The sequence below is a fragment of the Arvicanthis niloticus genome, chromosome 22 (genome assembly GCF_011762505.2).
Source record: "Arvicanthis niloticus isolate mArvNil1 chromosome 22, mArvNil1.pat.X, whole genome shotgun sequence".
In the NCBI taxonomy this organism is placed as follows: Eukaryota; Metazoa; Chordata; class Mammalia; order Rodentia; family Muridae; genus Arvicanthis; species Arvicanthis niloticus.
Genome location: NC_133429.1, coordinates 51,303,665 through 51,328,559, shown reverse-complemented (window position 1 = coordinate 51,328,559; position 24,895 = coordinate 51,303,665). Strand labels below are relative to the sequence as shown.

General features: G+C 36.0%; 2 protein-coding genes and 1 pseudogene across 2 annotated transcripts; 2 read left to right on the top strand and 1 right to left on the bottom strand.

Moving 5' to 3' along the window:
• Window positions 1-5,214: 5,214 nt before the first annotated feature.
• On the bottom strand, window positions 5,215-5,332 carry LOC143436542 (small nucleolar RNA SNORA17; annotated as a pseudogene).
• Window positions 5,333-6,689: 1,357 nt separating this feature from the next.
• Window positions 6,690-10,365, top strand: LOC143436432 (olfactory receptor 6C3-like). The gene is made up of 2 exons (XM_076920799.1): window positions 6,690-6,840; window positions 9,345-10,365. Exons 1-2 carry the CDS (start codon window positions 6,705-6,707, stop codon window positions 10,295-10,297), a joined length of 1,089 nt encoding a protein of 362 aa, XP_076776914.1. The 5' UTR covers window positions 6,690-6,704; the 3' UTR covers window positions 10,298-10,365.
• A 1,960-nt stretch (window positions 10,366-12,325) lies between these two features.
• On the top strand, window positions 12,326-16,630 carry LOC143436431 (olfactory receptor 6C1-like). Its single transcript, XM_076920798.1, has 2 exons — window positions 12,326-12,719; window positions 15,545-16,630. The coding sequence occupies exon 2, from the start codon at window positions 15,577-15,579 to the stop codon at window positions 16,510-16,512; it is 936 nt and encodes a 311-aa protein (XP_076776913.1). The 5' UTR covers window positions 12,326-12,719; window positions 15,545-15,576; the 3' UTR covers window positions 16,513-16,630.
• The last annotated feature ends 8,265 nt before the right edge of the window (window positions 16,631-24,895 follow it).

The window sequence follows — 24,895 nt, the reverse complement described above, 5'->3', positions numbered from 1 at the left end:
TATACACAACTCTTAGATCAAAGAGATGCCTCATAGCTAGCACTTATAAATGTTCTAGTTCCACTGCTTCTCACTTCCAATTAACTCAGAGGATCTACTGAATTCACAGCAAACTCTTCTCTAGGGATCATTGCTACAAAGTACTCATTACTGGTAATAAGAGATACTAAGATCTATCAGAACTTTAGGAAAAGCATCCCAGAGGAGTGTCATAAATGACTTAGAAAAGTCAAGAAAATGCTTTTCAGAGCCATCAACAGTTCACTGTAGTTGCTATGCATTTCCAAAACTAACCTCCTGTTAGGTTTTATATTTTATAAGGTATGCTTTTATGCACTATGTTTTAATTCTGTTGGAGTTTTTAATTTTGTTTTGTTTTGTTTTTACTTTGGTGTAATTTTTGTTCTTGTGTCTTTGGTATGTCTTTCAAATCATCACTAAGAACTATGTCATTTAGTACTAGAATGATGGCAGTATGGTTAATAATACTGGCTTTCTTCCACATGACCTGGATTTGAATCCTAACACCCATATGACATCACAACAACATGCAACTCATGTCCCAGGAAGTACAACACCTTCTTCTGGTCTCCTCAAGCACAGCACACATGTGGTATACAGACAAAAATGCAGACAAAACATCCATACACAGAAAATGAAAGAAATGTTTAAATGTAAAAGGCCATGTAAAATTGACCTCCAAGTTTTCTTCCAAGATTTTAAAATGATTAAGTATTATATTGTTGTATTTATATCATTCTCTTAAAGCTGATTTCTGTTTGTGTATAAATCAAGTCTACAATAACTTATTTCTTTGTGGATATTCACATTTCCAACACCAAGGTTAAGTAAAGTAATAATCTATGGGCAAAAACATAAATATTCAGAAAGCAGTTTGATAGATGTGTTATATTCGTTTAACCAACCAATAGCAGTTTTTTTCTCCCTGGTGCCTATGACTTCATCTGCCATGAGATTTTGTCTGTGCTCATAATACCAGTTTTAAAGCATGCCCCTACCCACCTCATTGAGTGATTACTAAACCCAATAAAAGGTTGATTGTATCCATAATAGTCTATGCCACTGTGGCAATAGCTAGGATTCCTTGCTTGGCACTTCTACAATATAGCATACAAGATCAAAAGCTGAGTAGAAATGTGGTTTATCATTTTTCCTAACAACTTGCATAGTTCCTTCTATCATTATGAAAGATGTCCAACAGAGAGGGAATATTTCTGGGCCAATTCAGCTTGATTTCTTCACTTTCTGAAACCAAACTGTGCTTTGTTTATCTTGAGTAATATAACATACAATTTAGTTCTAACATGCAACCAATAGCAATGACACTAGCCTTTATCATGTCATGGACTCTGGAGGGACCCCATCACCAACAACTCACAGGGGACAACCTACTTCTAGCATTGGGATGCTCATTTATCTAGGATGTGACTTCCTGGTGTGTCTTTCCCCACCCTTATAGGACACCTTTGCTCATTCTTTAAATGATGTTTTAATATTTACAGGCAGTCATAGAATCTCCTAAAAAACACCTTAGTGTGCATCATCTGTGCCTTACACAGATGTTCTAGTTTTATTTGGTGGTAAAATACCTGACAAAAGCAACTTAAGCAAAAAAAATTAAAAAAAAAAAAAAACCAGAGGGGATGGAGGGGTTTGTATCTCAATTGTCTCTTACTTACAGGTCACAGTCTATAACACAAGCAAGTCAAGACAGCAAGAAGGAGAAACAGCCAGCCATATTATATCTAGGATCAAGAGCAGAAAGCAACAAATTAATGAGTGCCTGCTAGTGCTAATTTTATAGTCTTCATTCACATCCATAAAACAGTGCCACCAATATTCAGGGTAAATATTTCCAACTTGGGTAACAAAATCAAAACAAAACAATCATCCAAAGGTATGTGCACTTGATTCTAGATTATGTCAAATTAACAAATAAGCTATAACATCCATTAAGCTCTCAGAATTCTGAAGTTGTTCCTAACCTTTGCACTTTTTGTTAGCCAATTTCCTACCCTTGCTATTTCATGTGTATGCCCCTCAGATGGATTTACAGATCTGTAAACACTCACATAATTCTATATCATCTAGATAAGCAAGGTAAGAAAGCAGGTTCCTGGGCCATTATTCCATGACAAATAGTGGGGCTATGAAGATAGACAGAATAAGCATTCTGAAAGTTCATGGTCATCTGCTTCAAGGCAATATCAGTTGATTTGGGGATCAGAAGCAGAAGAAAGAGCCACACCACATGGTGTGAGCAGGTAGAGGACATTTGGAGGCCCACCAGCTGTGGGAGCCACTACAGTGTACAAATGTGTAGGGGACAGATGAGAGAGAAAGAGAAGCAGAACAGTTTGAGAATTATGAAGATAGGTGGAACTAGAGAGGAATGGCCTGTGATGAGTAGCCAGTCCTGCCACCTGAGGCCATGGTGAGTTCCTAGCCTTTGCTACCACTAAGGGCCATGCTGGGCTGGTGGTCATGCAGCAACAAAGGTATATGTCAGTGTCCATGGCTCATAGTATCACTAAAGAACAGTGAATAACCCTGTTCAGGATAGCTGTCTGGGAGCATGTAGATGTCCAAGGGCTAAGCAGAGTTGGGCCCACCCCTGATTGGCTTCACATACTGTAGATAGCTGGTCCTTCTTACCAGCTAAGGCACTCAGGAGAATAGGCTTTGTACCTCACCTAAGCAGCATAACAGAGCTAGCCCTTACAGGAAGATATGGAAGGGCTGGCTAGAGGGCATGTATATAGGAGAGATGGCTCTGACACTTATCTGCCATAGGTGGTATGGAGGTTTGGTGGTGCCCTTCTACCCTTACCCATCACCACCTGCAATAGTCAGGAGAGCTGTCTCCATGGTCATGAGAGCACAAGTGCTAGTCTGCCCCTCATCAGCTACAACACTTGGAAAAGTAGGTCCTATACCTCACCTGGGCAACTCAGTAGAGCTAGCCTTGGTGACAAAGGTATGGATGAGCCAGACTCAAGGATGTGAGAGTGAGAGAGATGGCTCAATCTTTCAGTGACTAATATCCACTTATAAGTGAGTACATACCATGCATGTCCTTTTGGGACTGAGTTAACTCACTCAGGATGATATTCTCAATATCCACCCATTTCTCTGCAAAAATTCTACCAGATAACTTCCACAGCATGTTATATTATATAATAAGTCATAGGGTACTGGATGTGTTCACTCCATATTATCCATTGTCTTGCTCAGTTGCAGTTGCTGTGATACCAACTATGGTCTTCTAGATACTCTTTGGTTCACTGTTCTTCCTTCCTAATCCAACAATGGGCACTTTGTTGTCCCATCCCAACAACAATCTAAAGATGAATGGTAAACATCTGCACATGCTTGGTTTGCCTGAAACTGTGCTTCTAAGTATCCCAGTGGCCTCAGAAGCATCTCTCATTATGTCTCTTTCATAGATGAACTATTCTCCACAAACATAACCTGAAGATCTCAATATACCTCTTGTCTATACTTCTTTGCTTTCAAATGTTAGTTGCCATGACTGGTTGGTCTGATATGAGGTCTCTGGCTTCTGCTATTCTATCAATGCTGGAACATCACTGGGACTTCTCTCAGACACCCTGTTGTGTGCCTTGTGTCACGGAAATCCTGACTTTTTAGATCTGTAGCATTAGCTTCTTCATGTACCTCAACAGTTCACAGATAGAGTAGAAGTTGGGTTGGGCCAATTCAAAGCCCTGGATCTGGTCCTGAGAGGCATCTGATCTGGTCAGCCCAATGGTTTTGCCACTCTCATATCTTCAGGACAGCTCACTCATAACTTTACCATCAGGGCCAGCTCTACCACACTGCAGAAGCAAGGGGCAGTGCCAATTCTCCCAAGCACTGTAGATGGTGAGGGACATGGCCAGTTCTCCCAGTCTTATGATGCAGGGGCTCTGCTATAGATGTCAAAAGAAGAGGCATAGGAGTGACACTGTCCAGCAAACAAGAGGCAGGACCAACTCTTGTACACTCATACTCTCTGGCCAGCTCACTCACAACCCATCCATCAGGGTCTAATCTATTGTGCTGCCCATATCAGTTCAGGGCATACTCTCCCACTTAGGGAGACCCATGGCCCAATTAGGCAAACTCTCTAGCCAGCCTTTGGTGGTGACAACAAAAAGAAGGGGAAGGGATTTCTCCCTCACCAATGCCAACACATAGCAGACAAGAGGCAGGGCCAGCTCTCCCATACTCATAGATACAGGCTGGCTCACCCACAACCCCCACATTGAAGGCCAACTGTATTGTGATTCCCAGGTGAGATGCAGGGCCTGCTTCCCCTAGTACTACAGCAGGTGAGGCGCAGGGTCAGCTCTCCTGCTCTGATAAGCCATGGACCATCTCTATTTCTGTCATAGGTGGCAATGGGCAAGAGGGGCAAGAAGGTACCTCTTCTTCATTCACACCACTGCCTCGAAGGGGGCAAGGCCAGTTTTCTCACAATGCCCAGGTGATGGTTGTGGCCAGTTCTGCATATACCTCAAACATCAACATGTTCCCAGGTGGCAGCTCAGACCATCTACCTGACCCTTGGTGGTAATAGATCCCTACTGCTTCAGGGCCAAGGACCCAGATGTGGCAGCACAGGCCAGGACTCCACCATGGTCCCAGGTGGCATTACTGTCTACTCACATCAGGGTGCTCCTTACTACTCTCAAGTCTTCAGTTCTGCCCATCTTCACAGTGCACACACCCTTCTGTTTCCCTTCCATTTTCTCATTACTTACTTGTTCTTCTTAGTGGTCCCTGGGGTCTCTTAGTGTCTGCGGTCTCTCATCTCAGAAGTGATCTCATAGTGTACTGCTCATGCGTTATGGCGCCTGGCAGGGACCATCTTAGCTTTCATAATGGCCAACTAGTAGTCTGTCTCAAGCTGGCTCCTTGTCTGGCTCTATGGTGCCATTCTGATGGTTAGCCCAGGCTCATTCTTCACCTGGCCTTACCAAGTAACCACATGCAAGGGTCCTCTGTCTCAGACTCACAGCCACCGGGCTTATAGTCTCAAATACTGTTTATCTAGCATCCAGCTTGCTCCTTGTCCTGGGAGCTGTCCAGGCCTTCCTGGCACCAAACTGGTAGTCATCTCAGGCTAGCTCCCTGTCCAAGTGCCCTGGTGCTGCCTAGTACTTCTCCCAGGCCTGCTTTTTTTCAGTGAATGTTAGGCTATTAATCATTCAGATGTTCATAGATCAGAACACTGAATGTAGAAATAACCTTTCTCCTCACTGTTAGCTACATGTGACACAGCAGCCACACCTGCAGCACTTACAGGGGTAGGCAGAAAATATAAAACATATAATAGGCTAAACTCTTACTGTGTCTTCAGCCATGTCTACACCAATCTATATCTATATCTATATCTATATCTATCTATATCATCTATCTATATCTCTACCTCTATCTATATCTATCTATATAGAGAGATGGAGATGATAGAGATAGAGATTAAATAAATTTAATAAAATTTGCTATGTAAATATATATATATACACATATATATATTTTAGTAAAATATAGACAAAGTGTCACAAAGGCTACATTATGGAGCATTAAATTAGCTAATTTAAAGAAAATAGGAGTCCAGTGGGAACTATAAAAACCATTCTATAGGAATCCAGTGGGAACTATAGAAACCATACTATATGTCCCTTTGTGCTACTATAACTATTATATATTCACTTTTATAAATATGTGTTAGTTTAAATTTTAATTTTTTAATTAAAATATTCTATTTGATGTTTTATTTTTGAAATTAGAATGCCAGTGATTCATTATATTATTTGCATTTTTATCTTCCTTCCTACTTCTCTTCCAACCAACCCCAACCAGTACCCTTCCTTCCCAACTAGACCTCTTCCTTTTATGTCATATATATTCTTACATCTTCTATGTTTTTAAAGCCTCTTTTCTAGCTTCTAGTTATATGGACTAGACCCATAAACACAACCTCACATGAATATACATATACATGTGCCCTAGACATCTGCACATATGTAAAAATTAAAATAGAATATGCCTGAGAGCATTCAATTTTTGCTTATTTTTTGAGCCTAACTTACTTTAGTCAATATGTAGTAATTTTTGAATCAATTTATTTTTCTACAAGTTTTACTATTTTATTTATGGTTAAAAAATTCCATTTTATGAATGGACCACACATTCATCTGTTGTTTTGGACAACTAAACTGGTTCCATTTTCTTGGTATTGTGAATTAAGCAAAAGTAACATGCATGCTCAAGAACCTCTGTGGTAGTATTTAAGTCCTTTAGGTATGTGCCCAGGAATGGGTCATGCACGAGTTTTAATTTTAGGTTTTTGAGAAAGCTCCATATTTATTTTCATAACGGATGTAAAGTAACATGTTATACTCTCATCAGAAGCAAATAAAGTTTGATGATATATAAAAATATTAAAATGCTTTCATTTAATTATCTTTTCTGTGCCCTTGAGATGGACAGATGAATAAAATTAAGATACTATTTCCAACAAATCATTCTTTGCAGAACAGTTCACTCAGTTTTAACCAAATCCCCAGATAATTAAGAATAAATTATGTCCCAAGTGTAGAGTCCATGTGTTTATTAGGAAAATTAAGTTTGGCTGAAGGAAAAGTAAGTTTATTGCATCAGCTCATTGGCTTACAATGTTTTTCTCTTCCTATATTGCTGTGATTTCCAAAATGATATGCCATGACTGCAACGCATCTCCTGAATTAACTTCTGCTTGCTTCCTTCCTTTCTTCAAGCTATTCTCTCAGGGATTTATAGTGACCACAGAAGGTAAAGTTGTCTTATCATTATGTAATATTCATTTTTTTTTTACCTTCTGCAGAGAACTTTAAAGTGTTTCACCATACACGTTTCCCTGGAAATTAAAAAATTATTGTGATTCAAGACAGAATGTTTTATAGTGCAGTTCCTAGCCATATTTCTGTTCACATGGAAGGATTAACAATATTATACAGAAATACAAGCATATGTCTATGAATTCAAGGCCAGTAATACCAAAAACTATTCTCAAGAAAATCATAAAATATATTTCATATTTTGGGAAAATTTAAGATTACATTTTAATTGGTATTATACATTTCTAATGTACAGTTATACAACATAAGAAAAGAATGCTCTCTGTTAAATAAATTTATGTTGTCTGTTATTTAAAATCCTATTAATTAAAAAGAATTGTTGAACTCTTCCAAATACCATTTTAACATTTTTCTTAGTAGAAGCACATTTAATATAATTCAAAATTTATCAAATAATAAGTTGTCTTTTGATTTGCATGTTTAATGATAAATTAATAACAATATGCATACTGAAAAAAGTACAGTACTGATTATCACAAATATATAGAAGAGGGGAAGTGTCCATTGTAATTTTTAATAACTATCTCTTGCCAAGACTAGCATGTCCTGTTATAGACAGACAGTCTATCACACAGTAATTGAGAACTTATGTCTCAGATATTATGTTGTTTACTGGCTATTAGTATTAAACAGGACAGATAGAAGGCATGTCACTTACACTTTATACATTCAATAAAGTAAATTTAACAATTTTTAAAATTTAATTTGAATAGATAGTTTTCAAGGAGAAAGCAATGCTGTATTTTCACATAAAAGAACAAAACTTCGATATGAGTTCCGTCTAGTTCTCAAAAAAAGTAAGGGTGACAGCCACTAGGCAAGAATTGCCTCTTTCCATCTACAGACAAATTACTGTCCAGAAGAGGACACACATGCAGAATAGTCGACTGATTATATCTGCCTAGACAGAGTAATCAGCCCTTAATAATCCTGCATCACTAAGGTCTGTCAGATGACACTGGGCCAGAAGGCTGAAGATTTGATGCTCGAACGTTCGGTAGTATAGGGGCTTTTCAGATGTTCAGCGGTCTCTATAAATTGGCTGTTTTAGAAGCTACGTTTAGTGCTTCCCATAACTTCAGTTAACTCAGTCATTCTGGATTTCTGATGGGGTTGAAGACCCATAGTCTCATAGCCAATCCTGGCTATTTACTTGGAGAGAAAAGATCTGAGTAGATAGTTTTCAGCTGACATTCATTCTAAAGAAAAAAAAAAAAAAAAAAGAAAGCCAGGATCAAAAGTAAGTGTTTTAGTTAGAAGAGATGACAGAGGTTCTGGTTAGTAAACAAAATGATGGACTGGGTATAAGACTATCTTGTACCTCACTGGTACAATTAGGAATAAGTATGCTCTAACTGTATTTTGAGAGAAAAGTTTTACTTTAACAGGAAGAGTGATATGTAGGAGGAGCTAAGTGGGAAGGAGTATTGAGAGGAAGAGATGGAGTAAGGAGAGAAGATGAAGGAGAGGAGAAGCTAGGTGATGAGAGAGAGAAAGAGAGAGGGGGCATGGAGGCAGATGTTCACAGGTCTCCGCCAGTCAAAGATAGTTTTTATATCTAGGTTGGGTATTGGGTTACGCTTCTGATTGAGCATTACCAAACTTATAAATCCTTTGATTAACATTTTTAAAAAATTATGTAAAAGCAAAAATGAAAGGGGGGCATGGGACAGGGGTTTTCTAGGGAGGGGAAATGGGGAAAGTGGATGGCATCTTAAATGTAAATAAAATATTAAATAAAAAAGGAAAAAAAGTAAGGGTAAAAACATTAAGCAAGTATTAAAAAGTTAATTTTTAATTAAACTATTTAATATACTAATCATATAAATGTATCATTTATTATATTAAGTTCTGTAAGTTTCAAGCAGCATCAGAATAGACTTTAAATATTAGATATTTCAGTTATAAAAGCAGATAGTGTCAGAAACTGGAGATTAATAAATGTGCTTTTGAGGCAGCTATTTCATGGCAGAATTCAAATTACAGGTAAAGTTAATAATTGCTATGGAGCAATCTATCTTTCAATGTTGTATTACTCAATGTAGAAATTTTGAGTATGAGCAAAAGTTTCATATAAAAACACTAACAAAGGAATTTTAAACACTAATCCATAAGTATATTTCCCTTTTCAATATTCTATGGTATCTGGTCTCTATTTCAATAGTAATGAACAAGTATTGTCTTAGACCTGCATGCTTTAATGATAAATTAATGACATCTATATGCATTTATAAAGGAAGACAATACTGATTATCAACATGTTGGATAAAATTTGGCAAATGCACATGTAGTAATTCTGACAGAGAAAGCAAGTTGTTGCATTGTTTTGTTGGAGATGGTACTATCAAATGTAATAATTTCAATTCCACCCCATTAAATAAACTCTTTGATCTCTTTTTCATCAATACATTTTATTAGAAGAGAAAATAAGTATGAAAAACTACACTATAATTACAGAGTTTGTGCTCTTGGGAATTTCAGGCAACAGAGAACTTCAGGTAGTCATTTTCATCTTTTTATTAATAACTTATATAGTAAGCATCACTGGTAACCTAACCATCATCATCCTCACATTGCTGGACTCTCACTTAAAGACTCCTATGTATTATTTCCTTCGTAATTTCTCCTTCTTAGAAATTATGTTCACTAGTGTCTCTATTCCCCGATTTTTGGCATCAATAATTACTCAAGTCAAGACCATTTCCTATAATAATTGTTTGGCTCAGTTATTTTTCTTCATCTTCATGGGGGTGACAGAGTTTTTTCTTCTAACTGCTATGTCTTACGATCGCTATGTTGCCATCTGCAAGCCACTGCACTACACTCTGATCATGAATCAGAAAGTCTGCACCCTCCTTGTCCTCACCTCATGGCTTGCAGGATTCCTGACCATCTTCCCACCACTTATGCTGCTCCTAAAGTTGGACTTCTGTGCTTCCAATATCATTGACCACTTCTGCTGTGACTATTTCCCCCTTTTACAACTGTCTTGCTCAGATACTTGGCTCCTAGAAGTGATTGGTTTCTATGTTGCTCTGGTTACTCTGCTGTTCACTTTGGCATTGGTGATTTTATCTTACATGTACATTTTCAGGACTATTTTAAGAATTCCATCTGCCACTCAGAGGAAAAAGGCTTTCTCCACCTGTTCCTCTCACATGATTGTCATCTCGATGTCTTATGGAAGTTGTATATTTATCTATGTGAAGCCTTCGGCAAATGAAAGAGCGTCGCTCACCAAAACAGTAGCTATTCTCAGCACTTCAATCGCTCCCATGTTGAACCCTTTTATTTATACCTTGAGGAACCAGCAAGTAAAACAAGCTTTCAAAGACTTGGTTCATAAGGTAGTTTTTTACAGAAACAAATAAAAAAGAAAATGTGTTTATATGAAGAGATACCATTGTAAATATTCAATAAAATTTAATGAAAATTTAAATCCTTTATATTCTTATAAAGTCTATCTCAGTGTTCTCTCACCAAGTCACTCTGGTGCTTGCTCTTTGTGGTCCAGGCTTGGTGGAGTCACTATTTCTTGCACCTCATTTTTCAAAGTAGCTTGGATCACAGACTTGACCATACCTTTCAGTCTGGTTAAAAAAATCTGTGGCCCGACAATGTCGGGCATAGGTAGTAGAGGACGTCTTTGGTCCAGTGAAGGCTGGATGCCCCAGTGTTGAGGGAATTTGTGGGTGGGGAGGCGGGAGTGGGCTGGTAGGTGGGGGCACATCCTCATAGAAGCAGGGGGGCATGGGATAGACTGGTAGGGAAATGCAGAAAGGGGATGACATCTGAAATGTAAATAAAATATCCAAAGGAAAAAAAATAACCTTAAAAAAAATATAAGACAAAACTATGAAAAAAAATCTGTGGCAAACTGTGTAAAAAAATCATACAAGTGACATTCTATGGACTTAACAAGTTGTATTTAGGAATAACACACACATACACACACACACACACACACACACACACACAAACAAACAAACAAAAAAACACATACACGAACAGTTAATGAAAAAAGAAGCCATTTGATTTAGCTTAACCGTTATCTTGTATGTGACCATTGTATTAAAACAATCACTAATCAAATCAATATTTAGGTACCCACCACTACTATTATTTTACCTGGAAATCTATTTAAAATATGCCAAATTCTAAAAAAAAAAAAAAAGTCTATATTATGCTGCACTGCTGACGTGCATATGGCAAGTCTGCATAGAAGTTAGGAGCACTGGTTACTTTTTCAGAGGACCTGAGTTCAATTCCCAGTGCCCAGGAGAGCCACCTCCTTTTTCTGACATCCATGGACACATGGTACACATATATACATGTAAGCAAAGCATTCATGAACATAAAATAAATCTTGAGAAATATTTAAAGAATAAATGTAGCAAATAATATTATTCAATAAAACACAAAATGTCATTTTGAAATATATCTGACCTATCTTCTGTCACATTTAATGTTTACAACTACATGAAAATCACTATTACTATCTCCTCTTTGTAAGTAACCAATGCTGAGGAAAGTTGAGAAACTTGATTATATCACTGACCAATTGTAGATAATATGATAACCTGATTTTTAAAGCAATCAAGAGATAGAAAGATGGCTTGGAGTTGGATGGGTGAGGATGTGGAGAGGATTTGAGAAGAGTTGGAAAATGGAAACCATGATTAGACTATATTGCATAAAACATTATTCTGAAATTAAAATACAAAAAATAAAACAAAATAAAAAAATCAAAAGAGTTTGAGAAATAGCCTTCCCTAGAGAACTGCATACCAACTGTTATCCACTACTAAATATTCATCTATGAAAACATACAAATAATATCATACAGACTTCACAGATTGTGTTTATGTACAAATATATTCCTGTACATATATGCCTATGATAATAATTAATGAACAAAGAGGCTATAAGTTTGAAGAGAGTTAAGCAGAGGTATAGGTTTGGCTGTGAAGGGGTCAAATTGTGTAATTATATTATAATCTCAAGCACTAAGAGAAACAATTTTAAAATTAAATAAAAAGCAAGAAAAATAAACAATCAAAAACCCCATTCATGCTCTACTTTAATGTTTTGGACAGCATTTGCTAAAGTGTCACACAATATTATTAGACCTTAATAACAATCCAACATTGGCATGACAGTATACTTATGGCCTCCTTAAGGAAGATGATCCTAATATATTTGACACACATATTATAACATTAATTCATTGTCATTAAGAAATTCAGTGAACAGATTAAAGGAGCATAAAGTGTAAGGAGTCTTAATGTAGCCAAAATGTAAAGGTAGGGAGATTTTAAACTTAATGAAAAAAGCAGCATAATTTTTTCTTTCTGAGTGATCTTACTCTGTTTCACTGGACAGTGTCCCCAAACTTCTTTTTCCAGTTTTGCAACTAATACAATTATTGTTGATATTCCCTAGTGTTTTGTGTACATTCCTCTGCTGGCAATTTTTACTCACTGAATTGGTCCCTTGAGCCAGCTGCAGAGTGAATGGATAAAACTTTAAGTACTCCATGCAACATAAAATATATTGACAAACCATGATTATTTTAAAACATCTCCTGAAACTGTTTCTATGTCCACCTTCATTCTTTCTTATCTCTCTGCACTCAAGGGAATAAACTCACTTTGGATGAAATGAGAAAATTCAGATAAAAACATTTATTATGAATCCCAAACTTGTTTCCTGGGGGAGGAAGTTTTTAAAGACACAACAATGGACACTGTATTACCTCTCTTAGCTGTTCTGCGAAGCTGTGTATAATCCTAGGTAAGTTGATCATGAAGAAGAAAGTGAAAGTCACTGAAAGTTAAACATCAGTTCAGAGCTCAACTTTGTAAAATTTAAGATTTACTGTAATTATATTTTGAAATGTGGCATTGCTGCCTATGTCAATTTATATATTTTCTGTTGGCTTAAAGCAAATAGTCATTGTCTCCACAGTTCTCATTCTGGATTTGACAGGCCATTTAGTGCTCTTGAAGAAATATTCTTTAATTGTAAGTAATCTCCTGATATCTGACATTTGACATTTGTATAAATTAATGGAAATCATCAAATCTGATTCTCCATTTGAGAATCAGAATAAAAGTTTTACAAGTGTGTTAAAACAGTTAAATGAAATAAAATACACAAGCCTTTGATTCCTGAAACAAATAATACCCTTAATAAATTATTACTATTATGAATATACTGTCATATTTGAGAATTCATTCATTTGAAATGAAGTATACATAATTTATTTTAAATGAGTTTACAGTCTGATGGTAAATAACTTAAACAAACTATCATGAAGTATTACTGATTACTTTTCTAACATTTGTGTGAAACTTACTCTTCCAATTCATTTTTTCTTCTTTACTAACATTATTCTTAATAAATCAGAACTTTGTTTTTTTATTTTCAAAAACACTTATGAGTTTTAGTATTAAATGTAGCTCAAAAGTCCCTTCCCATAATTTTCTTCTATATATAAAAGACTATTATTGTTGAAAGTTGATCCTTTTCATTATTATTGAAAATAATTAATTTATTCTATTCATATATTCCTGAGAAGAAAAACACAAAGAGATATGAAACTAGTGCAAAGATAATTTATTAAATATAATCTAATCATTCAATGAGCTCTGAGAAGTCTGCTAAATCCAAATTTTAAAATAGTCTCAAAAAATCCTTGTGACATGATCCACACCATGCAGTGAAAGTATACTAATAAAAGAATATTCTTCTTGTATATTGCTTACTTATTGTAAACATGTTTCTAAATCTTCTGCTCATAATATATTTTGATCATATTCTTTCCCGTCTCCCAACTCACTCTGAATCCCCTCCACCTCCTTATTATTTAATTTCTTGTTAATAGGGTATTTTTTACAGTTTGAAACTTGAGGCTGAGCTAGATATTACTCCCACTTAGAATTAAATATTCTTTCCTACCTTCCATTCACCAAAATTATAAACAACTCTTTAATATTTGAATGTGTAAAGAATTAAGACAATGTGATCAATAAAATATGTATGGAGATCAGCTCAGTGTAAATTTTCTAATAACTTTCATCTAATGAGGTTTGACTGAAGGAAAAAATAGATAAATGTAGAGAAGGTTGAGAAAAAGCTGCCCTTTCAAAGTCAATGACTCATGGAGGAAAATGATCATCAATTGCATCATGTAATATTACTAACAATATTCAAACACACATACCAAAAATAAATTGTGACTAGTCACACTCACTAACATAACTCTAAAAAGAGCATTCTTCAGCCTTTTAATCTAATACACATTCCAATATAGTTTCTCCTCATTAATTTTATATAAATTGTCCATATATTATCTAGCTTATTCTAAGAGTCATTGTTATTTATTTCATTGGAGAAACTTGGAAAGGTCATTATTTGAAGATATTTTCATAATGAAAACGCAGAAAATTAATTGCATTCATGATATTGAACAAATATCATTCTTCATTCTTTTTTTGAATTGTTCAGATTCTTTAGAAAGTAAGTAAAAAAGTAATTTTGATGAAATGGTTGGTTGAAATATTTTAATAACCTAACACATGTCCTAGAAAGATTGTTCTGTGGTTAAAAGCACTGGCTGCTCTTACACAGGTCCTAAGTTTAATTCCCAGCAACCACATGGAAGTTCACAACTTTCAATAAGGAGACCTGAATACCGATCTGGCATGAAGGCATACATGCAGACAGTGCACTCATATAAATAAATAAATAAATAAATAAATAAATAAATAAATAAATAAATCTTTAGGTAAATAAATAACCTAAACCATTTAACATTCTGAACCTAAACAAATGAGTTAAATTCTTGGAATAATCTTTATTCTCAAGTGAAATGTATCATTGGTATAATTTATTAAATAAAGGAGTGAGAAAACATGATTTGGTTGTTATTGCATTGAGCTACACATACTCATAATCATGACCATGTAAATATAATTTACTAATGCTTAACATATGTCGAGACATAACTTTTGCACTTTAACATTGACTTGTCTGCAGAAGAAACTGTATATTTACAAAAAGAGAAAATGGAACAAAGGGGATTAACCTATTTTCAGGCTAGTAAGTCGTTCAGATTCAACAATCCTTAACATTTCCTGGGTGTATATCAGTTGCAAGGTCATTCCACTTTCTATGAAAAGTAATAACATGTTTCTTATAGCATCAATTGAATCACCTTGGATCAGGGCCACAGGAATATATACTAAGTACTCATTCCTATTTGGGGAACCTCTATTCTGTTCTCATACTAGTTGTACTAAGTCAACATCACTGCTAAAATGTCTTATGAGTACTTTTCTCTCTCCAACCCCCAAGAGAATATTTTTCATATTTCCTTTCTCATTGAGATGACTGGTATTGCATTCCAGTTTTGATTCCAAACAGTCTTTCAAACTTCCTTGGAGGTGGAGTTGTTCTCTGAAAAAAAAAAGGTAATTAAAGAATCATTAATATTGAAGAGCTTTAAATTTCCCCTGCAGATGGAAACAGCATACTAATTGAACAATATGACAGTCCCTTGTTTGGGTTTTCATGAATCCTCAGTTCTACTTAATTCTTGCTGATTTTGTGTCTAGATTTGGCAGAAGGAATAAAAAGTAACTGCAGAATGACCAACCATACAGAAACCACAGAGTTTATTCTTCTGGGATTGTCAGATGACCCAAAGCTCCAGGTTGTGATCTTCGTCTTTCTCTTCATCACTTACACACTCAGCATCACAGGGAACATGACCATCATCACTCTCACCTTGCTGGATTCTCACCTCCAGACCCCCATGTATTTCTTCCTCAGGAATTTCTCTGTTTTAGAAGTATCCTTCACAACTGTCACTATACCCAACTTCTTAGCCACAATTATCTCAGGGGATAAAACCATTTCCTTCAACAACTGTATAGCTCAGTTATTTTTTTTCATCCTCTTGGGAGTTACTGAATTTTACCTTCTAGCTGCCATGTCCTATGACCGTTATGTTGCCATTTGCAAGCCTCTGCATTACCTAACCATCATGAGTCAGAAGGTCTGCTCAATGCTGGTCTTTTCCTCCTGGCTGATTTCTTTCCTAATCATCTTCCCTCTACTAATGTTACTTCTACAGCTTGATTATTGTGGCTCCAATATCATTGATCACTATACCTGTGATTATTTCCCTCTGCTTCAACTTTCATGTTCAGACACAAAGTTCCTGGAGAGAATGGGGTTTTCCTGTGCTGTCTTTACCCTAATGTTAACTTTGGTATTAATATTTCTGTCTTACACATACATCATCAGAACGATTGTGAAGATTCCTTCTGCTAGTCAGAGGTCAAAGGCCTTTTCCACGTGTTCTTCCCACATGATTGTCATCTCTATCTCTTATGGCAGCTGCATTTTTATGTACATTAAACCCTCAGCAGCAGATAGAGCATCATTGACCAAGGGCGTTGCCATACTAAATACCTCAGTAGCCCCCATGTTAAACCCCTTCATTTATAGCCTGAGGAATCAGCAAGTCAAGCAAGCCTTTATGAACATGGCAAGGAAGATATTTTTTACAAGTACATGAAATGATGTGGCCTGTGAATGAGAGGTACATTGAAGGTCAAAATAGCATATTTATATGGCCTACTTATATCAATATGACTCCTTTTTTGATCATCCAATTAAAATTGCCTTTCTAAATAGTTCTAACACAATTTTACTTTCTCAAGGATTACCATTTTGTATTGCATAATCAATTGATGTTTGCTAAAACTTTTTAAAATGGAAATTCCAAACTTACCTTGCCTTTGAAAAAAGATTTAAATGCCAAATTGAAGGATACCCATGAATGAAATGTGTGGTATTTTTTATATTAGCCATGACATGTTAACTTATGCTTGCTCTCATAAGTTATCCTTCAGTGATGTGATCATTGATAAGTCATTATAGACCATTACTCATTTAAACTTTAGGTATAAATGTTGAATAAACATTTATATTATTAACTTCCTAAGTGTTTACAATACAAATAACTTAGGATCATTTCCATAAATGCAACTGATATATATATATATATATATATATATATATATATATATATATATATATTTATAAATGTATGAATAAATAGATAAAATAGTAGACAATAATTCACAACACAAATATTGTAAAAAACATAGTGAAGAATATAAGTGGCCATTATATTCAGGATTCAAATTTGCTTTCACAGAGTCTATCAACAGAAGTCAATATTCTGAATATTAGCAGACAAATATTTAATATCTATAATTTTATTTGTATGTATGCCTTACTCAAACTGCTCTAGAATTTGAATACAAAAATCATGAAAGATATTAAGTGTTCATATATTTATTATAAATATGCATATAAGCATATATGGGTGTATATACATATATTTCATATCATACAAAAAGTTTGAATTATATACATATTTAACTTGTAACATTCCTTAATACCCTAAAGCCATGAATTATATAAATAAATGTTTAGGAGCCAAAGTGTTTAAGAATACAGTGCTTCTAGAAGTTCTGAGTTCAGTTCCCAGTTCCCATGTCAGCTGGTTCACAATCACCTGTAATACTAGTTACAAAGTTATCAAACTACTCTGTCTTCTATGGCTCCCTGAACTTATATGCACACATAGGCACACAGACCCACACACATGAACATAATTAAAAATAATAAAAATGAATCTTACTACCATATGCATAAAGTGATTGTTAGTGTTCTGATATGACTGAAAGCTTCATGTACTGAAAGGGTTGGGTTCCCAGTGGAGCTGCTATCAAGGACTGATTAGATCTTGAGAAATGTCTTAGAAATGGATTGATGTAGAGAAGGTTTCAGAATCATATAAGTAATTTTCCAAGGCCAAATATGTTACCAAGTATCATCTGGACCCTCTTGCATGTTATTTCTCTTTTTTAAAGAAAAAAAATAGAAAGAAGTTGGAAACATAAAGATTTTTAAATAGCAGAGGAGGCTGTAACTTGGTAGCTTCCAGGAGGAAGGAATTGGATCAAAGGAAAGGAGAAGGCCATGCCTTTTAGAAGTGAATGGAAGAGATGGGCTCTACAAATGAGAATCTCCAAGTTGTTGCACTGGAAAAGGGAGAGAGAGAGAGAGAGAGAGAGAGAGAGAGAGAGAGAGAGAGAGAGAGAGAGAGAGAGAGAGAGAGAGACAGAGAGAGAGAGACAGAGAGAGAGAGACAGAGAGAGACAGAGAGAGAATGCTCAGAGTAAAACTCAGACTAAGTAGAAATTGAGCAGGTCCAGAAAATTTTCACATATATAGAAAAGATAAATTTTACATTTTCCAAGTTAGAATACAGAAAATGAGGAAACTAAGCCATGGCAATCTGTGAGCAACTGCAGGAAGAGGGGCTTCTGAGGTGTGTAAACATGTCTCATTAAAGGGACAGTGATACTTGCTATCTTGTTGTCATTGTTGTTGTTAGAAATGGTCAAAGAAATGGCTTTTTATGTTATTATTTTTGTTATTGTTATCGTTATCATTATCATTATTATTAATTTATTCACAATCCAGCGGTTGCCCTCCTTCTGCTTCCTCTTCCCAAAGTTTCTTATCCCATTCCTCCTCCCCACCCCTGTCTCTGAGAGTATGCTCCCCTACCACCAAGCCTCTTCCCTCCCTGGGGCCTCAAGTCCCTTCAGGGTTAGGTGCATCTTCTCCAACTGAGACCAGACCAGGCAGTCCTTGGACCAGCTCATGTATGCTGCCTGGCTGGATGCTCATTCTCTGGGTGCTCCCTGAGGTCCAGGTTAGTTGAGACTGCTGGTCTTCCTATGGGGTTGCCCTCCTCTTCCCCTTCTTCTATCCTTCCCCTAATTCAACCATAAGAGTTCCAACTTCAGTCCTATGGTTGAGTGTAAGTATCTGCATCTGTCTTAGTTACTGGTTGGGCTTCTCAGAGGACAGCTATGCTAGGCTCCTGTCTGTCAGATGATAGTATCAGTAATATTGTCAGGCCTTGGTGTCTTCCCATGAGGTAGATCCCCAGTTGTGCCAGTCACTGGACCTCCTTTCCCTCAGTCTCTTCTCCATTTTTGTCCCTGCAGTTCTTTTAGACAGGAACATTTCTGGATCAGAAATTTATGACTATGAGTTGGTAACACCATCTCTCTTCCTGAGGCCCAGTCTATCTACTGGAGGTGGACTCTTCAAGTTCCCTCTCCCCACTGTTCAGCATTTCACCTAAGGTCACTCCCACTGAGTCCTGAGCTTCTCTCACATCCCAGGTCTCTGTTACTTTCTAGAGGGTCTTCCAATCTCCTACCTTCTGAGGCTGTGTCTTTGCATTCATTCTGTTGGCCCTCTGAACTTTTCTCCTGTCCCCTTCACCCCTACCCTTCTATCCTGGCATACCTGATCCTGTTCCCCTTTTCCCTTCCCTCCCCCCTCTCCCACAAATATCCCTCGCTCCTTCTGAATTCTGGGATTATTTTCTTTCACCTAATAAGTGGAATTGAAGCATCCTTCCTTGGCCTTTCTGCTTGTTAAACTTCTTAAATTCTGTATCCTAGGTTTTCTGTAGTCTCTGGCTAATATCCACTTATTAGTGAGTACATACCCTGTATGTCCTTTTGGGTCTGGGTTACCTTACTCGGGATGATATTTTCTAATTCTTCGCATTTGCCTGCAAAATTCATAGTGTCCTCATTCTTAATAGCTCAATAGTATTCTATTGTGTAAATGAACCTCATTCTCTGTATCCATTTGTTGTTTGAGGGACATCTGGGTTGTTTTCAGATTCTGGCTTTTACAAATAAGGCTTCTATGAACATAGTGGAGCATGTGTCCTTGTGGTTTGGTAGGGCCTCATTTGGGTATATGCCCAAGAGCAGTATAGCTAAATCTTCAGGTAGATCTATTTCCAATTTTCTGAGGAAACTCCAGATTGATTTCCAGAGTGGTTGTACAAGTTTGCAATACCACCAGCAATGGAGGAGTGTTCTTCTTTCTCCACACCCTCACCAGCATCTGCTGTCACCTGAGTTTTAATCTTAACCATTTTGACTGGTGTAAGGTAGAATCTCAAGGTTGTTTTAATTTGCATTTCCTTGATCACTAAGGACTTTGAATGGTTCTTTAAGTGTTTCTCAGCCCTTAGTGATTCCTCTGTTGTGAATTCTATGTTTAGTTCTATACCCAATTTTTTTTGATTGGGTTGTTCGTTTTCTTGGTGATTAGCCTCTTGAGTTCTTTATATATTTTAGATATTATCCCTCTGACAGATGTGTAAATAGTGAAGAATTTTTTCCCCCAATCTTTAGGTTGCCGGGTTTGTCCTATTGACTATGTCCTTTGCCTTACAGAAGCCTTTCAGTTTCATGAGGTCCTATTTATCAATTCTTGATTTTAGAGCCTGAATTACTGGAGTTCTGTTTAGGAAATTTCCCCCTGTCCCAATAAGTTTGAGGCTTCTTCCCACTTTCTCTTCTATTAGATTCAGTGTATCTGGTTTTATATCGAGGTCCTTGATTCACTTGGACATGAGCTTTGTGCACAGTGACAAATATGTATTTATTTGCATTTATCTACATATAGACTGCCATGTTAAGCCAGCACCAGTTATTGAAGATCATTTATTTTTCCATTGTATATTTTTGGTTTCTTTGTCAAAGGTCAAGTTTCTGAGTGTTTTTTTATTTGTGGGTCTTCAATTCTATTCCATTGATCAACCTGTCTGTCTCTGTACCAATACCATGATGTTTTTATCACTATTATTCTGTAGTACAGCTTGAGCTCAGGGTTGGTGATTCCCCCAGAAGTTTTTTTATTGTTAAGAATTGTTTTCGCTGTTCTGAGTTTTTTCTTTGTTTGTTTTTCTAGATAAATTTGAAAATTGCTCTTTCCGTATCTCTGAAGAATTGTGTTGGGATTTTGATGGGGATCGTATTCAATCTTTAGATTGCTTTTGGTAGGATGCCATTTTTACTGGCTTTTTGTTTGTTTGTTTGTTTGTTTTATATAGAGTCTCTCTAAATAGCCCTGGTTTCCCTAGAACTTGCTATATAGACCAGGCTGGCCTCAAACACACAGACTTCTGCCTGAGTCTGCCTTTTCAGTGCTGGGATTAAAGGCCTGAGCCATCATACCTGTTTTTTGTTTTTGTTTTTGTTTTTGTTTTGTTTTGTTTTGTTTTGTTGAGACAATATCTCATTTACCTCAAGTTTACACTGAACTTGCTGCATAAGTGAGATTACAGGTATATGCCATCATTTCAAATAATACATTAAAGGATTTCAATAGTAGGTTTGTAAGTATTAAAAATGTCTTTTAAAAGTATGTTTCATAAATGTTTACTATAAGAACTCTGATAGTGCTTTTATAACTACTGAGGAAAAGGATACAGTCCTCATAATAGTTTCCCATGTTTTACCATCTTCCATAAAATATTTATTTTATTGGTTATTTTATTTATTTGCATTTCAAATGTTATCCCCTTTCCCAGTTTCTTCTCCCCAAGGCACCTACCTCTCCTCCTTCCCCCTGCCTCTATGAGGGTGCTCCCCCACCTGTCTATCCACACCTGCCTCAGCAGCCTAGGGTTTCCCTACCCTGGGTCATGCACTGCATAAAATATTTATTAATCATCACATACTATGGGTATATAAACTGCATGAAACATACAAACTAATACATACAACACTGAAGAAATTTTGCTAAGCTAGTGGAATTTATATAATGGATTAAGAGAAATAAAAGCATTCTTTTCGGATGACAGGTTTTCACTGGGGATCTCTTTAGTTTTCCACAATTACAAAGGAATTTAAGACCCAGATATTCCAGAACTACCAACCAAATGGGAGAGGGTCTTAGGGTTCAGTGAAAGTAACCTTGACTCAGATGCATAGCAGTGGGTATGTGGAACCTACAGGTGCTTCCTGTGGCTGGGAAGGGGCCCTAGTAGAGAGATGAGCGCACCAACCCACCCACAAAATTTTGACCCAAAATTTGTCCTGTCTACAAGAAATGCGGGGAAAAAGATGAAGCAGAGACTGAAGGAATGGGCATGAGCAGCCAATGACTAGCCCAACATGAGACTCATCTCATGGACAAGCACTGATCCCTGATACTATTGATGATACTCTATTGTGCTAGAGACTGGAAAAGCCTAGTATGAGAGGCTCTACCTAGCATCTAACTGAAACAGATTTAGAGACTCACAGACATTGGATAGAGCTTGGGGTCTCTTGTGAAGGAGTTGGAGGAAGAACTGAAGGCCCTAGTAAGGATCAGACCTCCACAGGAGGACCAACAGAGTCAACTAACCTGGGCCTTTGCGGACTCTCAGAAAATGGGCCACCAACCAAGGAGCATTCATTGGCTGGACCTAAGCCCCAGAACTAGTGTAGCAGATGTGCAGCTTGGTCTTCATGTGGTGCCCCAACAACTAGAGTAGGGCTATCCTGAAGCTATGGCTTGTCTGTGGAGTCCCCTCCCCTGGTTAGGCTGCCCTGCTGGCCTCAGTGTGGGAGGGTGTGCCAATAGGGAAATTAGAACAGCAGTTACTTAGAAAGTGGACATCATTCTACCTAAAATACAACTATAGCACTCTTGGGCATATATCTAAAGATTATGTCATCCTACCACAAGGACACTTGTTCAACCATGTTCATTGTTGTTCTATTTATAATAACCAGAAACTGAAAACAACCTAGATGTACCTCAACTGAAGAATGGATTAAAAAAAAATAATGTGGTACATTTTCACAATGGAGTACTATTCAGCTGTTATAAAAGATGACATCATTAAAGGCCAATGTATAGAACTAGAAAAAGTCATCCTAAATTATGTAACTAAGATCAAGACAGAAATATTCACTTATATGTAGATATTAGCCATTAATAAATGATAAGCTATAATCTGTAGACTCTAAATGTCAAGGCATAGAAGAATGGACTATGGGTTTTCTGGACTCGTGGATCTCCCAGGGAGGGGAAAATAGAATGAAAGAAATAGGAGCAGTTGTATAATAATGTAGAGAATTGATTGAATCCAGATAGATCATTTATTTGGTTTTGTTTAAATTACTGTTTATTTTTGACTCAGCAATTCCATTATGAGAAGTTTATCTCTGAGGTGATAACAAAATTTAAACACTGAGCAGTTTATGGTTTTTGAAAATACAACACAAAATATTCACACACAATTTTAGATATTAATAATGTTCTGATTATTATAACTGGAAGCTGTTGTCTGACCTCTGAGAGAATGATAAGATAAGTTACAAAAAACTATGCAGCCGAAGTCACATTTGAAGTGCCTCCAAGTGTTGACATGGTCCTGTGATTGACAGTAAATGTTTCTTGGCATACAAGCCAAGGTGAATCAGGATTTTTGTATAATAACACATTTATCTTAGAGTTAACTGGTATACAATGAGTTTTTATGTTCATGTTTATTTTTATAGACAGCACTTCTGCATCAAACTTGCCATCCCTAAGGAAATGATGGTGTTAGGTCTAGTTACCCTGAGAATTGTTTGTTCTTATTAAATATTTTCCTATAGGAAACAGGAGCATAAATTCTTCATTATTTCAGAGATGGGGAGTTTCCATGTTATGGTATATTTTACATTTAACAGGATTTTATATACTTTAAATAAATTAACTGTAGTACTTTTAGAATTACAAATTTCATGAACATTCATTAGATTAGTCCAAATTAATATCTCTAAGACAACATACAGATAAGCAAATCTGCCATTTATTTTAGAATAGAATGAGGAAGAAGGAATGGTCCATCCATTGTCTGTTCACCAAGATAATAACTGGGGTATGAAAGCACAAATTTGACAGAATTTACATGTTCAATTGAAGAAAGCTGTGAAACTAATAAGGGGTTAGTGTTTTAATATCATCTTATGTTGACTCATAAAGGGAAAATTGTAAGTGATTACAAAAATGTTTTAACATTAGAAAACCTTTTAAATGTATGTGATATTCATAAGATCCCACAAAACTAAATGCAATTGTATTTCTTGACCTGTGAACCATATAATGCATAATGTGATTTGTGTAGTTTTCCCTTATAATGCATACATATTATGAAGATATATGGTGTGTGTAGTTGTTAAAGCAGAACAAAAAATCAATAATCTCATGTGAGGAAAATTTACTTTAAGTATAATATAATTAAACATTTATATCAGTGTTACCAATGTAAAGTTTTATAAATGATATTTTTCTGATATATTGTTTTATAACATCTGCATGTCCTAAAGAATTTTGATAATCATGGCAGTGTTCCTTTCAATGGTTTATGGTTCAATAAAACATAAATATATAAGAGAATAGTGAGTATTTTTCCAAGCAAAGACTGTGTGAGATATTAAGTTTTCTTTGTTCCAAAGCTGCTTTATCTGCCTAAAATATCCTATCTCAAGTCTTCAGTTCCTTTACAAACCATCTAAATACCCAAATTCTCATATATCTCCTTCTGTATATTTCTGTATACACCAAAGAAATTAACATTGATTTTTCAATTACCCTCTGGTTATTTTATGGGTGGGTTTTTTTTTTTTTTTTGCTTTTGTAATGTGTTAAAGAATAATTTGTACCTCATAGTTTGGAAATAATTCTATTAGCAGCCACAATGCAGAACATATTATCTTATCTATTTTCTATTTCAAATGGTTTAAATAATTATATTATGGTTGTTTAAAACTCTAGTGAAAGTTATTTCTAGAGATGTCACTGGTTATTTAATAAATGATTTCTAAGTTCACTTTTAAATAGAATTTGAATAAAATCTTCCAGAAAAGCTTTTAGGAAATAGAACAATTTTAAGATCATAACTTCTGAATACAGTTCCAGTTACTGAATGCGAGCCACAATACTTTACATTTGATGTTATTCATATCATATCACTCCATCTTTTCTTAGTATGTCTTAAAATATTTACATGTTTCTCTTTTATT

What these genes read in the sequence shown, in the direction of transcription:
- LOC143436431 (XM_076920798.1), top strand. Translation starts at nt 15,577, where the DNA reads ATGACCAACCATACAGAAACCACAGAGTTTATTCTTCTGGGATTGTCA.
- LOC143436432 (XM_076920799.1), top strand. Translation starts at nt 6,705, where the DNA reads ATGTTTTTCTCTTCCTATATTGCTGTGATTTCCAAAATGATATGCCAT. An exon ending in ATTTATAGTGACCACAGAAG is followed by an intron (nt 6,841 to 9,344) that starts GTAAAGTTGTCT and finishes ACATTTTATTAG; the next exon opens with AAGAGAAAATAAGTATGAAA.